The sequence below is a fragment of the Vidua chalybeata genome, chromosome 6, assembly GCF_026979565.1.
Source record: "Vidua chalybeata isolate OUT-0048 chromosome 6, bVidCha1 merged haplotype, whole genome shotgun sequence".
NCBI lineage: Eukaryota > Metazoa > Chordata > Aves > Passeriformes > Viduidae > Vidua > Vidua chalybeata.
Genome location: NC_071535.1, coordinates 32,810,200 through 32,823,986, shown reverse-complemented (window position 1 = coordinate 32,823,986; position 13,787 = coordinate 32,810,200). Strand labels below are relative to the sequence as shown.

Genomic DNA, 13,787 nt, shown 5'->3' with positions numbered 1-13,787 from the left:
GCAGCACAAGAGCTGTTTGCAAATGCTATGCAATTTTTATGGGGAAAAGAAGTATTCTCCAGCTTTGATTAGTTTGATTGTAACTTCACCCCACCTCCAAGTGCTGCTTCTGTTTTGTCCCTTGGGAGGTGTGAGAGAGAGCTCACTCTGTAGTTTCAGTTCACTCATGACATTGTACATGAAGGAAGGCCCTAGATTGGACATACTATTTCTCTTCCTCCCTACGCTCTTCCCCCACCCCAAATACCCTCTTAAATCACTGCTTTTTTTGTTTCAAACAACAAGGCTGAACAGGTGAAATTTTAAATAATGATTGAGGATTTTTTTTTATTCTTTTAAGTTTCAGTATCATTACAGAAAATGTTATGGTACAGAGTTGTTTAACATTAGTTTTATTTCTTTGCTCATTTAATTTCCACACGAATGCTGGTAACACTAATATCTGTACAAGATCAGTCTTTGATTTTTTTAATTTTTAGTTCTGTACATTTTTAAATGTATTGGTTAAAAAGGCTGTCAGCACTTAAGGAAGCAATTTTTTTGTTTGTTGAAATAAAAGGTATCCAGTTACTGCCCAAGAGTACTGAGCTGGGTGGCTGCTGGGACAAAAGATATCCCTGAATGCGCGGCGAGGTGAGAAAACCTCGGGGCTTCATTGGGTTCCCAGTGCAGCCACTCTGCTTTTGGCACTGTGCACATCAACACGAGATACAAGATAAAGAACAAGCAGAAGCTCTCTGTGAAGCGGTTATGAAGCATACTAATAAGGGAAATCCAAGTGTTGTCTACGCTAGTATAAATAAGCAGACAGCCTTGTTTTAAGAGCGTAAGTAGTTGTATCTTAAAGATGAGAAAAAACACAAGTTCTGCAGGCACCTACTGCTGTCTACTAAAAGCTACCGCTATTAGAACTAGCATTGAACACACAAAGCAATTGCAAGAAAAGGAAAAAGTTGCTTTGATATAATCAGAATAAATTTCTTTGTTAAGATTTGTTTTAAAGGTTTTTTTTTAAAAGGTATTTATTTAAATTCCATTTGAAATATATTTCAAGATGTTGACTATACTGATCAACTTTTATCCAAATCGGAAAAACTAGCTGTGCCGTTGCATATTACAGGATACAGTCAATGATATGTGGACATGCATCAAAGCTTCGCTCTTGCTGGTGACATCATAGCCTTCCAATGACCATGACATCCACCACCTCCCCCTTGTGAAGCTCCACATACTGCTCTGTCTTTGGAGGTAGCATCAACAGTCCATTGGCACTGCGCATACTCATCAGACGACTGCTCATCTGATTCCCTACAGGAGAGAGGCAGAACAATTTCAGTGGAATCAGTTAGTTCAGTTAGTTCCAAATGCTGCAACATGGTGCAACAAACAAAAGCTGTTATGATGAAGATGTTTATGTGGCTAACTTATTCATGAAGCGGGGATCTTGATGTTCCAAGGTGGATGGAAACAGAGAACTCTGGGGAGATTTAGTCAGCCTCTCACTGCACTGGCTCTCAAAACCATCACTCTTATTGCTGATTGCTTTCCCATCCAGCCTTCCACATTATTTGTACCATGTATCTTGTCCTAGTAAATTGCTAATCCTATCAAAATTACTTTATTTTTCAATTTGTACACCTATTCCAGTTATACAAACACAAAAATCAGCACAATCTAGAATGTTTTTAATATCCCGTTCTAGAATAAATTTGATTAAAACTCTATTCTCTCTGAATAGAATAATTTAGGTTGGAAATAACCTCCAAGATCATTAAGTCCAACCTTTGACAGAACAGCACTATTTCAACTAACCTATAGCACTAAGTGCCATGAACAGTTGATTCTTGAAACCTTCCAGGGATGGTGACTCCACCACTTCCCTTGGCAGCCTGTTCCAATGTTCAACAGCCCTTTCAAGAGGAAATTCTTCCAGACGTCCAACCTGAGCCTCCATTAGTGCAGCTTGTCCTGTCACTTGTTTCCACCCCACTTGGCGACAACTTTCTTTCAGGTGGTTGTAGAGAGTGATGAGACCTGCCGTGATTTTTCTTTCTCCAGGCTAAACACCCCCACCTCCCTCAGCCACTCCTCATAGAACTTGCTCTCCAAACCCTTCACCAGGTTCACTGCCCCTCTCTGGAAATTCTCCAGAACCTCAATGACTTTCTTGTAATGAGGTGCCCAGAACTGAACTAATATCTTCCCTGTGGAGACTCATATATAGTGCTTTTTGTTGAACAATTTGGATGTAGCAAAAAGACAATTAGTTGTTTAAGGACCTAAATCTCTTGCAAGAGTGTCACAGTCGGCTTTCTAGCAGTACATAGCTAAACCAGTATTCAAATCTAGTATTTACCTCAACTGCAGCTGAGTATTCAGAAGTATTCCTAGGTGGCAAACATAACTAATAAATCCTTGGTCTGCCTTAAAAGAACATCTAGAGCCTCTGCTATCTTTCCTACTTTTCCAGTTCAGCTAAAATCACACTTATTTTATTTGTATTGAGCCTACCTCTGCCCCAGCTCGTGCTTGTTTAGTGCACAACAGCAAAAGGAAGTAAATGTGCCTGACTGCAAGTAAGCTTAGAGAATGTTTATAAAAAGGAATGTATGCACATATACAAGAGTATGCATGTAATGTGTGTGTTTATAAGGCACGTTATTCAAATAAAGGATGTTTTAATGGTTAAATTGACAAGCCATATCAGCACTGAATTTTGTACTAATGTATGCGTATGCATGTACACAAATGTGTGAGCAAATCAGTCTGCAAAAAGTAGGTTGTGTGAAAAAAACATGTGCACACTCTTGGTTGTTCCCAGACACGTCTTTAGGAGGGCAAGGCTGTGTGTGAGTGTCTGTCAGTCTGTGTGACTGGCACTGACCTGTACTCTGTGCCCAAGGTAGTGGTTCTTGGTGATGCCAAGTCAGAATGCACCGATGATATTCTGGGCGGGGGTCCAATTTTACATCACATGATAACTGTAGGATTAAAAAAGAAAGGATGAACATGCCATGCATTCATATTGTACTGTCTAAGATAATGGAATAATCTGCTCAATTGTTTTTCCCTTAAAAACAGTCTTTTCAAAAACTTGCATTTTGAGGTCAGATGGTGTCTAGTGCAAGATTAAAAGCTGTAGAAGGCAGAGACTACAGTATTTAAGAGACTGTAGTATTTAAGGAAATACAGCTGTGATATTACAATCTCAAACTATCTGAAGGAGTCTATGTGCATTAAGTGGAATATTCCAAAACTGTTCCTTTACTGAGAGTTTACAGACAGTATTTCTCTAGAAAAAAAAACCTGGTCTCTTTGGATTACATTGTATAAAGATAAAAATGGTATTTGCATTCAAAATCCTGCCAGCTCTGACAAAGGAAAATGGCCAATTTTTGAAATGAAAAGACATACAGGCGGTGGCTTATAATGGAAAATACATGCAAAAGTGAAGGTGACTGCAGATTGCTCTCTCTTTTAAAATATTGCAGCTGTGAGATAAAATCTGGATGCTTGAGGAAGGCCAAAGAGAGACACTGGATAAGCTGTAAGAGAAAAGTGCATAGCCAGGAACACCAAGAAAACTACAAAAGTTCATGTATGCCTTGGTACTTTATTTGAATCAAAAACAGAAGAAGAAGAAGACATTATAATAATATGCCTTAAATCTACATTAAATAGAGTTACACTATCCATGATTTATTAGAAAAGTGAGAAGAGTTGAAGGAATTTATATTGCTTAGGGTGGGAGTCATGTGGGTTTCTTATATAAATAACTCAACAAAAAGGCTTTAAAGTTTCTTTTTCTATTGCTGATACAGAACTATCCAGCTCTAGATATTCACATAAAACTCTGCAAATTTTACCATAGCCTAAAACAAATGTATTTTTTAAACAGGAGAGTGTCCTTCCTGCCCGATTGGCAAATGGCTGCCTCTGCATCCATATATCTTGCTCCATTAGATGGCAATCTAACCCTAAAAAAATTACGGGACTAAACATTTCCATTAACAGAGACTGAGAATGTGCCTCTGTTTATGTGAAGGTCCTTCCACTGCCAGAACTAGTCCAGGGCTCAAATTCCACAAACACAACAGTCTTTCAGAGCCCAGAGAGCTGTGCTTCAACATCTTGAGAGAATTTTTAAATAGAGGACAAGCTTCTTACCCTGGCTTTGATGATGGTGGGCCGAGGATCCAAGATACCCTGCATTTTCCTCAGAGCAGGAACAACAAAGAGATTGCAGGTGACGACAGCTGACACAGGATTGCCTGTAGGACAAAGAGCAGTTGGTGGTGATGCCCTCTTGGTTTACTCTGAAATGCTGAAAGGGAACTTATGTTTTATAGCAATTTCATTTTAAAGGACTCTACAGAGCTTTCCATGCTATGCACTGCATACAGTACAGACTGCAGTGGTGTGTGGCAAGGGGCATGTGGCAAGTCCACTTGTTGAAAGCTACACTTTGGATGATATGTCCTGTTCCGACCAGAACTGCTCCATGTTCCTCAGGCCTCACCGTTTGCCTCTGTCCTTCTGCTACCTTTGTACTATGCCTGCATTTGTCTGGGGCTGGAGCAGAGTTAATTGTGCGTAGTTATTGGCTCTGCCCTCACAGGGCTGTTTATTCATGACTAATGGTTCCCACACACCAAGGGGAGAATAACTTTCGATTCCCTAACAGAGTAGCAAAATGCTTTAGGACAAATTCTGAGGAGAATCCTACTGATTTATATATTTTCTGTTGACTCACAAGAGAGGTGTATGACGACCTGTCAAACACCACTGTCTTACATATCTGGACTTCCCAGACAGTTTTAAAATAAAAACAATTTTAAAAACAGTTTTAAAATAAATACTATGATCAGATCCAATGATCTCTCCCCGTAAGAAAATGTAGTGCAGCAGCTAAAGCAAGACAGGGTAGAAGCACTGGAGATACATCTGAAAACTACCAGCTTATCAAGAACAGGATTGCTTGTGTAGTCAAAATTCATGGAAAGCCAGAGCAACAAGAATAAAATAAATTCCTCCTCATTTAGAAGGACAGAAATCCATAAGGAAATCTTTATTCTAAACAAGTGCTTTCCCAGGGCACACAGCCAGCAGCGGTGCAGCTGTGCTGCCCTCTTTTGGTTCTACAGCATGAGCTGTGGATAAACAAAAATATTCTGTGACATGTTTCTTGGCATTCCCTTGTTTTTGTCTCCATTTTCAGTATGTCAGAGTGGATGCACTGACTTACACCCACAGGATATTTATGGTGAAGGTGCAGGGAGCTGTAGAAAAAAACACGCCTGTGAAAAATATAAGGAAATTGTTGGATGGAAAACATCCTAAGACCTGTACCAGAAAATTCTGAGGACAGGGACAAAAAAATAACTCCTTAGCACTTATCCCTGTAAGTCCTTATCTTCTGGAAATTTCTGAAAAAATGTTAAAGGTACCTTCCTTAGGGGCCAATACCAGGCACAGGTGCTGTGAAGTGTCATTATTCTGTTTCATGGATGTCATCTATGCACAGCAACAAAAGTAGTCCACAAAACCTCTTACCTGGAAGCGCAAAGATTATTTTTCTTACGCCGTCAATATCCAGAGTTGCAAAAGTTGTTGGCAGGCTATGGAAAAAGAAAATTATTTAATATCTGCATTAGAATTTGACTGAACATTATTGTATTATTTAAAACATTTGGAAAAGAAAATAAAACAAAACAGGACATCTCTCTCTCAGCAGTTCATTAGAACCTGCTGGTTATTCTATTCTGGAGGTATAATCCTCTCCTTATAGTGACAGAATAATTTTTCTTGATATTCAACTCTGAAGTTTTAAGTACACAAATTTGGAGAGGAAATATCTAAAAGGAAATGAACTAGTAATCAAAAATCTAAGTTTTGTCTTCATGCTAGAAACCAATTAACAATGAAGTAATACTTGAATTATGCAATTACAGAGCTGTGCTTGTTTTTCATATAAAGGTTTCCAATTTTTTATAACATTGGTGACCCTAATTCTCTTACTCCAGTCTCTACAACAGTACTACAAGGAAGCAGTATTTCTGAGCAGCTAGTCTGCAGATGAACAAATTCAGATACCATGGGTAAAGCTGCAGCCAGGTGACACCCAGGTCTATGAATGAAGAACCCTTTCTGCCTTTCAGAGCAGCTCAGTGATCTTTGGTGACTTGATGTGAGAGCTATTATTGTTACACAAATAGACAGTAATGTGACAGCTCAAGAATATGGCTGGCAAAGAGAAGGGACTCATCCATGAAAAAAGAATTTTATGTTAGTATAATCCTTTCAAACATTAGAAATTATACGATAGAAGCAATAATTAGGCTGGTTTCCTTAGCTTTATCTTGAGCTGACCACTACCAACTGGTCAGCAGGTTTACAACAAAGTTTACAACTTTGAAGATTTGCTGCACTTTGATCATTATCACCAAGTTTTGTATCTGTAAAGACTCATCCATATCCTATTATACCAGGGGAAGTTAGTGCTTGACATTCCTGTTTTAAAATGCCTCTAACATGATGGGAACTATGTGCCAGACATCCAACTATTATAACCAGTGCACAAACCAATGGACAAAAAATTGAATTGCAATTTCATATTTACTGGAAACTCTGAATTTGTGTATGACACTTCAGCACCATCATTGGTAGAATCTTCCAGTATTTCCTTCTGTCAATACAGCTAGACAAGATAACCTTACATGAGCTCAGCAACTTTCAGACCAAGTGGAGGGATGATAAATCCCAAGCACTACCCTGCACTCATGAAGCACATCAAAACAGGCATACAACAAATTCTGATTTCACTCTTGGAACTTACTCAAGGGATTTTTTTCCCCAATATAGTAACCACAAGCTACAATCTTTTAAGATGCAGTTAATAAAATCCAAGATACAATATTTTCTATTGCACTACAGCTAATGAAAAAGAGAGTGCTTACATTCTCAGTAAGAACTGATGAACAAATGTTTTGGTAGCAATAAGAAATACTTTTCTTGTGGCATAAATTGAAAAGGGACATTTAAGGGAAAAAACCCATTTCTTGAACTTTTTCCAGCTAGTTATTAAAAGTTCATTGCTGCAGGTCTACAGAGAACTCACCAGGAGAAAAAATTATGTTCACTTACAAGTAAGCCAGAACCAGAATTTAATACTCTGAATTCTCTAAATCGAGTTATCCATTTTTGTCAGCAGCAGAGACTGGAGTGCAGATTCTGCTTCTGGGACTTCCCTACATCGGTTGTAGCAGTGTGACAGAAGCAGTGAGCAATTTCCATGCCTGGGCTACATCCACCACGGGAAGAAACAAGCTTTTAGCCTCACTCATTCCTTTTGTGGAAAGGAGGTGGTGGTAGGAGCAGCACAAGCACCAAGCCCACACGCAGTTCTTTACCAGACTGTATGCAGAGACAGTGAAAGTATTTGTCTGTTTTCACAGCAAACACCCACTTGCAGCTCTGCTCCGTGACAACAGTGCTGGGCTAGAGGGAATCATTCTGCAAAACTGTGCTTGATCTTGTGTAGCTGGACCATTCTGACCCAGCTTGCAAACAAATTGCCCTCCATAGGGAGTGAGGCAGAGGTGCAGACTTCTTTCTGCTTTTGCACTGTGGAGAAAAGGGAACTCCCTGTTTTCAGTATGTGTGATTTTCATTCTCTCTGCAGAGCACGCTTTCAGACTCACTGATGAGCAGTGCCACAGCATAGAAAAGCAACACTGAAACAGTTTTCTGAGGCAAACTAAACACATAAAGGACTCTGCTTACATTAAAAATATTATGGTCAATATGCCAATTAGACAAAGCTTTGTAAATTAGCTATCGTTCCACCTCTCTCAAGGATCTGTTTGTAGGAATATAATTTAGGCAAATTTTGAAGTGAAATGAGATACTCTTTAAGCAAACTGTCCATTTAACGTCCTTATATATCCTGGTTATTTCATGGTAATGTCAGTGTGAGCTCTGTGATCGCACTGAAGGCTGTGGCAATGTTTGTACTATGCTGGGTTCCCACCAGTCCCCAAACTTGATTTGCAACAGTAATCAGAGAAGTATCTTACTGATAAAAGATAATCTCTCTGTTCCAGTTAATTTCACCCATAAAGATGATGACTAATCTGAAGAGCACTGATTTTGCTGCTTTTCCCACATATATCTATCCTGTGGTTTATAGTATATTTGGAAAAGTGAAATCTACTGAAGCACTTCACTAGGATATTTGGCCCAATGTAGCCTCCATCCAGGCTGCCTAAGCAGAAAGATTTCTTACCCAGGTTTCATAAAAACTCTGCCAAAGTGAATCTGTGCGTGAAGATCAATATCCAGCACCTGTTTAAGATAGTCCTGTTCAATAAAAAAAAAATAAAAGTAAGTAACATCAAAGTGGCTTTATATCATCTAAGCATTCAAAGCAATTAATTAATATGAAGTGAAGATGAAAATTTGCATATCCTGAAAGTGCTACAGCCCAGTGGGGAATTTTCAGCATTTGAAAGAAAGTGTTTTGGAAACGAAGAAGTAAAGAACAGACTCATTTAGGTGCCAAATCTGACTCCAGGAGGACATATATTTCCTTAAAATTCATCTGCAGCATCAAAATCTTAGAGCACGCCACAAATACCTACTACTAAAACATTCTCCATGTCAAAGATGGAAAAAAACCTTTGCAATTCAAAGCTAAGACTTTAAATGATCAAGTTATTTAATTTTTGCCATGGAAGCTATCCAGTTGTAGATTTAGACATCTCTTACTACTTTTGAAATCAATACTGTACTGTAGAAATCACAGTTTTCTAGGATACTGTAATTATTGTAATTTCTTGAGTCTAATGGTCTATTTCACAGTGCTTGGGTTTAACATTCCTTAGAAAGAAAAAACTGTGTGTGGCTTGTGAATGAGTTCAAGCGAAATGGTTTTGCATAAACATGATTGACACAGTTATTAAAACAAATGGAATTACTTGTTTTATCTTTATTGACAATTGCTGTGCCTAAAGATGTAGCGCCCTATCTGTTGTGTTTAGTGAGGCTAAAGACGTGGGCCACAGCAGTCATTTGTGAAGACAGACTTTGAAAGCAGTAGATCTGAAACTCCCTGGCAGTTAGCCCTTTTTTTCGTGCATGTGTGTGTTCAAGTACTTGGAAAGCAGCAACTCATTTCAGCCAGGTGTTAATTCTCAATTATTAATTGCATTAACCCCTCTTTTACTTTCTATTTACTGTTTGGATATTCACAGCTATTTCATTAAAACTGTAGAAAGCTTAGTATCAGAGGGCAGACCATCAGTGGAATGTAGAGCCTCTTGACTTTAGTCTGTTGCCTCAAATTCAGACTGGGGAGAAAGGAGCCAAAGGTCTGAATGTCTGTAAGACCATTCAGCAGTTCAGCCACTTCTTAGTGTTACTGTGTCTGCACTATGTTGCCACATTGCCAATTTAAAGACCAGCACTTGTCCTTGATTATTTTTCTAGGCATACGGGAGACATTGGGAGTAATTGGAAGTTTTTTTGCACCAGTTTAATTAATTATCCATTTTCATTATGTATCCAATGATATGATTTCTACTCAGAAAAGTAAACAAAACCAGCACTCATGTTTCCCACCTCCTAATGACCATCTTTATTATCTGTTAATTGTAAAAGATGTTTATTTTACCTGCCAAACTCACAGATTCAGCCTGGGATCAAAAAGTAATTTGAGTTTTCCTTCGCATAAGTCATGATTATTAAATGTCCTGCTGGTTCATCTATGCCCCACCAGCATCTGTGTATCCCTATTTTCTTTGATGGTTTTGGCACAGGGATAATCAACAGGAACTCAATCAACAATTCTGTTAATGATTCAAAAGGCAAATATATCAGCTCACTGGGTCTCATATGTATTGTCTGTAGGACTATCAGGTGCAAAATGTGATAAAATTATTTTTGTAACAGATAGAGTTTTGGTGAATTCAGGAAATGAATTCACCAAAATGTGCCGAGTAAAAAAAAATGCTATTTATGTACTTAGGTTGCTTTTTGAAGTACTTTCAAAGTACCTTAATTCTATCTACATTTTACCTGCTCTAAAAAGAAAGTCTATTGTCTTCATGTGCTATTAACCCAGCACCTTCCTCATCTACATAAATCATTCCTTAAATAAATACACATTTGTAAATCACTTACATCAAGAATTAAAAGCTTCTCTGTTGTACCATGTCAACTATAGTACAGAAACCAGAACGAATGGAATGAGCTTTGAAGACTATTTTCTTAATTAATTCACATGTAAGTGTTCCAATAAAAGCAAGGTCCCTTTTTAATAAACATGAATACAAAGGTAGTAGCTTAGATGACAGACTCTGGTTTGAAATTCTTACATATATTGTAGGAAGTCAAACTTAAACTTTGCATACCTTTTCCCCCATAGATACACCTCCTGAAGTAATGATCACATCAGCACGGCTGATACCCTCATTCAGTGCATTCAGTAAATCATCTGGGCTACAGGAAAGAACAGGCAAGCAGATTAGTGGCATGGAATTATGAGGTGTAATATAAGTCTGTGTGCATACATACAGATACATATACACACTTGCTTTAAGAGAATAATACAAGCTCTTTTCCTTAATATTCCACACTGTTCAATTCTAATCAAGAACTGCAATCTCATTAAGTGAATGCCACACTGTTTGGCACCTTTCTGTCTAAAGTTTGCAACAGCAACAGTGGGATACTTTAGACTGGGACTGAAGAATGCTATTAGAAGTGTCTAATAGTATGCAATTGGCACCATAGGTAGTAATACAAATTGTGACTTAGATGAACTGACAGGGGTATATAAAGGCACCTGACACATGAAAATTACTGACCACCAAGCACACTGCAGTACTACCTGTCTAACTTATCTAATGTGTGCAAAAATGGGGATGGGGCTCCACTTCAAACTCTGATGGGGATGGGGCTCCACTTCAAACTTTGATCAGTGAAGAGTGGGAGTAAATCCTTTGTTTCTCTTCTCTGTTAGAAGGCTCTGCAGCAAAGCCACCTTCACTTCAGCTTGCAAAAACACAATCCATGCTGTTAAAAGGTCTATTCACCCTCTTGAGAAACAGTGCAATGGGAGCTATGATATTCTTCCGTACAAAGAGCATACCTGTGAAGGAAATTAGTGTCCTATTTTCTTTCCATTTTAGATCTAAACTGGAAACTTTGATGCAAGCATTAGATATTTAAGAGCAGTACTGATGCTAATACAGGGCTTCAAGGCATGCAGTGGAGAAACTCAGTAATACAACTCACACAGGTCCAAAGGAATCAAAACCAATTTCCAATATATTAAATTCATACTTTGTATTTAACATTTGTGAACTGACCAGAAGTTGACTGGTTGCTATGTCATGTCTGTATGTCTTGCTTATTCAACAGTATGTTTTCAGTTCAGTGATCCTGAAAGCTTTTCATGGGAGGCTGTTCCTACTTAGAATGCCATTGAAGGAATGGGCCATAATGCTAGTGACTGTATGAAGGCCTATACCTGGAATACAGCACCTCAGGTAAATACCACACTACAACTACAAAACACCATTGTGGGTAATGAATGCAGGCTAAAAATGGCATGAGGGTTATCCTTTGAGAGCTTGGGCTGTATTTCATCTGAAAGTAGAGCTAGAGCAGTAACTTTGGAGTTTGAGCTGAAAACACAAAAATTAGGAATATTATGCAAGTTCGAGCTGACTTTTCAGAGACTACCAGAAAATGTGTGTTTCCAAATGTCTCAGAAAGAAAAATCCTTTCCTCTGAGCATCCTTTCTTTGCCCATGGTTCAGTGAAATACAAGCAGCAGTTAGCATGACGTGCTGCTGTGTGCACTACAATTTATGTGATGCAAGAATGACCACACTCCCTCACCGAGTAAATAGCTCAGTGCATGCAACCTTGCACACGCCTCATCTCACCAGACAGCCCTCCAGTGTCCTCTATCCTGGTTATGCCTTACAGGCAGAAAGACTCAAGACTCTTTCTCCACAATGTCCAGTGACTAAAGCACCATGTTCTTTGGCATCACAGTGTAGTCATCCTGCACAACTTTATTATCACCCCTCTCTAGAGTCAGATTGCTTTGTAAGAGGTAGGCAACAAGATACAGCAGAAAGAAGGGCAGATTGCTGTAGACTGCAATCAATAGGATAGAATTATACACTACTCCTGTTTTAGAGGAAATAGTGGCTGCAGTACTGTGGCATGCCATCATGACTATTGTTTAGGGTACTGGGTATCTTGGATACTCTTAACTGGCTACAAAGAATGCCTAATCTGTTTTCTTTGGGAGAAAATAAACGGGCTCAAGCAAAACCATCTCCTTTTTTCTTTAGGAAACGGAGACATTTTATCAGCTGCTCCTTCTGAAATCTCGGGATCATTTTCTCCAAAACCCAGCGCAAATCTTTACTAGTCATTGAAAGAAAGCAGAAAGAAGTAAGTCTGCTGTTGGCTACTTCTTCAAAACCAATTGTCTCGTATTGATCGTCTAAGTAGTATCTGTATGTAACAAGATATTATTTAAGATTGTTATAGAGTTTGTAATAGGAGAAGTCTCTCAAGATCTAAGTATTCCTTAATTTTTGCCAATGAGGCTGCTTGGAATGCAGCAAGGAAAACATATTCATTACATAGGTCGATACTGGCATTCCTGAGGCTCGGCAGTCAGACATATGCCACTATCACAAGCCTAAGACTGCTTTCAGTACATTTTTCTCATTAGGTTGTGATGGAACTGAGGACCTTATCTTGAACTTGCTCCAGGCTGTTTCATTTTATCTTGTTTAATTATTTAAAAGTTATTCATAGGTAGCAAGACTACCTGTCTGGGGACATGCTAATTCTGGATAATGAAGTAGGCTTGCTTTCAGTTGTGGTTTGAGAATAATGGAAGGAACAGTAAAAAGCAAACAAGTATGTATTTAATTGTTGTTAAATAGAATGGAAATGCAGCTACTTCTATATGGAATATATATATATATGTATTTGTATATATATTAAATCACTTAAAAAAAGAAAAAAATCAATAAGCCCCCTTCCCCCTCCAAATAAGCCTAAACTCAAACCAGGTGAGGACTCAATTCACTTACTTCCTTATGAGGACAGCATACCACTGGACTAGTTCATCATTCAGGTATTTTTATTGTGTCATGTAAAAAGCTGAATATTACTGGACTTGGTGGAAATTTTTAGAATTTCCAGTACAATGATCTGTATAATATACTTTTCTTCACCATTTTAAAATTCTTTTCTTTACCATCTGAATAGTGCAAGGCATTAAAAAATTCTACCACTAAACTTATCCAGGCAATAGCACTATTCTACCACTAAAACTTATCCAGGCAATAGCACTGCATATCATCTTTAACATAGTTACAGAATGAATTTAATTCTTTCAAAAGGAAAGATGTGATAGAAATTTTGTTGCAATAAACTGAATACCTATGTTAGTTTGGTTTTTAATTTGAAAAAAGGAGACAGAATTCTCTCCCTTGCTGTTGCAGAAAATGTCTCTTTTTTTGACATTTTTGGCAGACTTCTTTTTGTCACTCAGGTCTGCTTAACTTTATGTTGTACTTAAGGGCAGTAGTTCCATGACTCTGCAGTTAGCACCAAACACTCCTTACAGGAGTCCCCTGTTGCAGTTTTCAATCAACACTGTAGTGAACATTTCCCTTGCCTTTAGTGGATTTAATGCAGAGAGTTATTACTCAAATTGCATACTAACACCTAGTTGATATAATCAGATAACA

General features: G+C 38.3%; 1 protein-coding gene across 19 annotated transcripts in view; it reads right to left on the bottom strand.

Moving 5' to 3' along the window:
- Positions 1–300: 300 nt before the first annotated feature.
- The window catches only part of GPHN (gephyrin), a 275,204-nt gene continuing 261,717 nt past the window's right edge, over positions 301–13,787 (bottom strand). For all 19 annotated transcript variants that reach the window (XM_053945523.1, XM_053945528.1, XM_053945527.1 and 16 more), the window contains 6 exons: positions 10,410–10,497; positions 8,285–8,358; positions 5,554–5,618; positions 4,168–4,271; positions 2,885–2,981; positions 301–1,308 (listed from right to left, as the gene is read on the bottom strand). In XM_053945523.1, the coding sequence (XP_053801498.1) occupies positions 1,175–1,308; positions 2,885–2,981; positions 4,168–4,271; positions 5,554–5,618; positions 8,285–8,358; positions 10,410–10,497 (562 nt within the window). In that variant the 3' untranslated portion in view covers positions 301–1,174. The remainder of the gene's footprint in view (positions 1,309–2,884; positions 2,982–4,167; positions 4,272–5,553; positions 5,619–8,284; positions 8,359–10,409; positions 10,498–13,787) is intronic.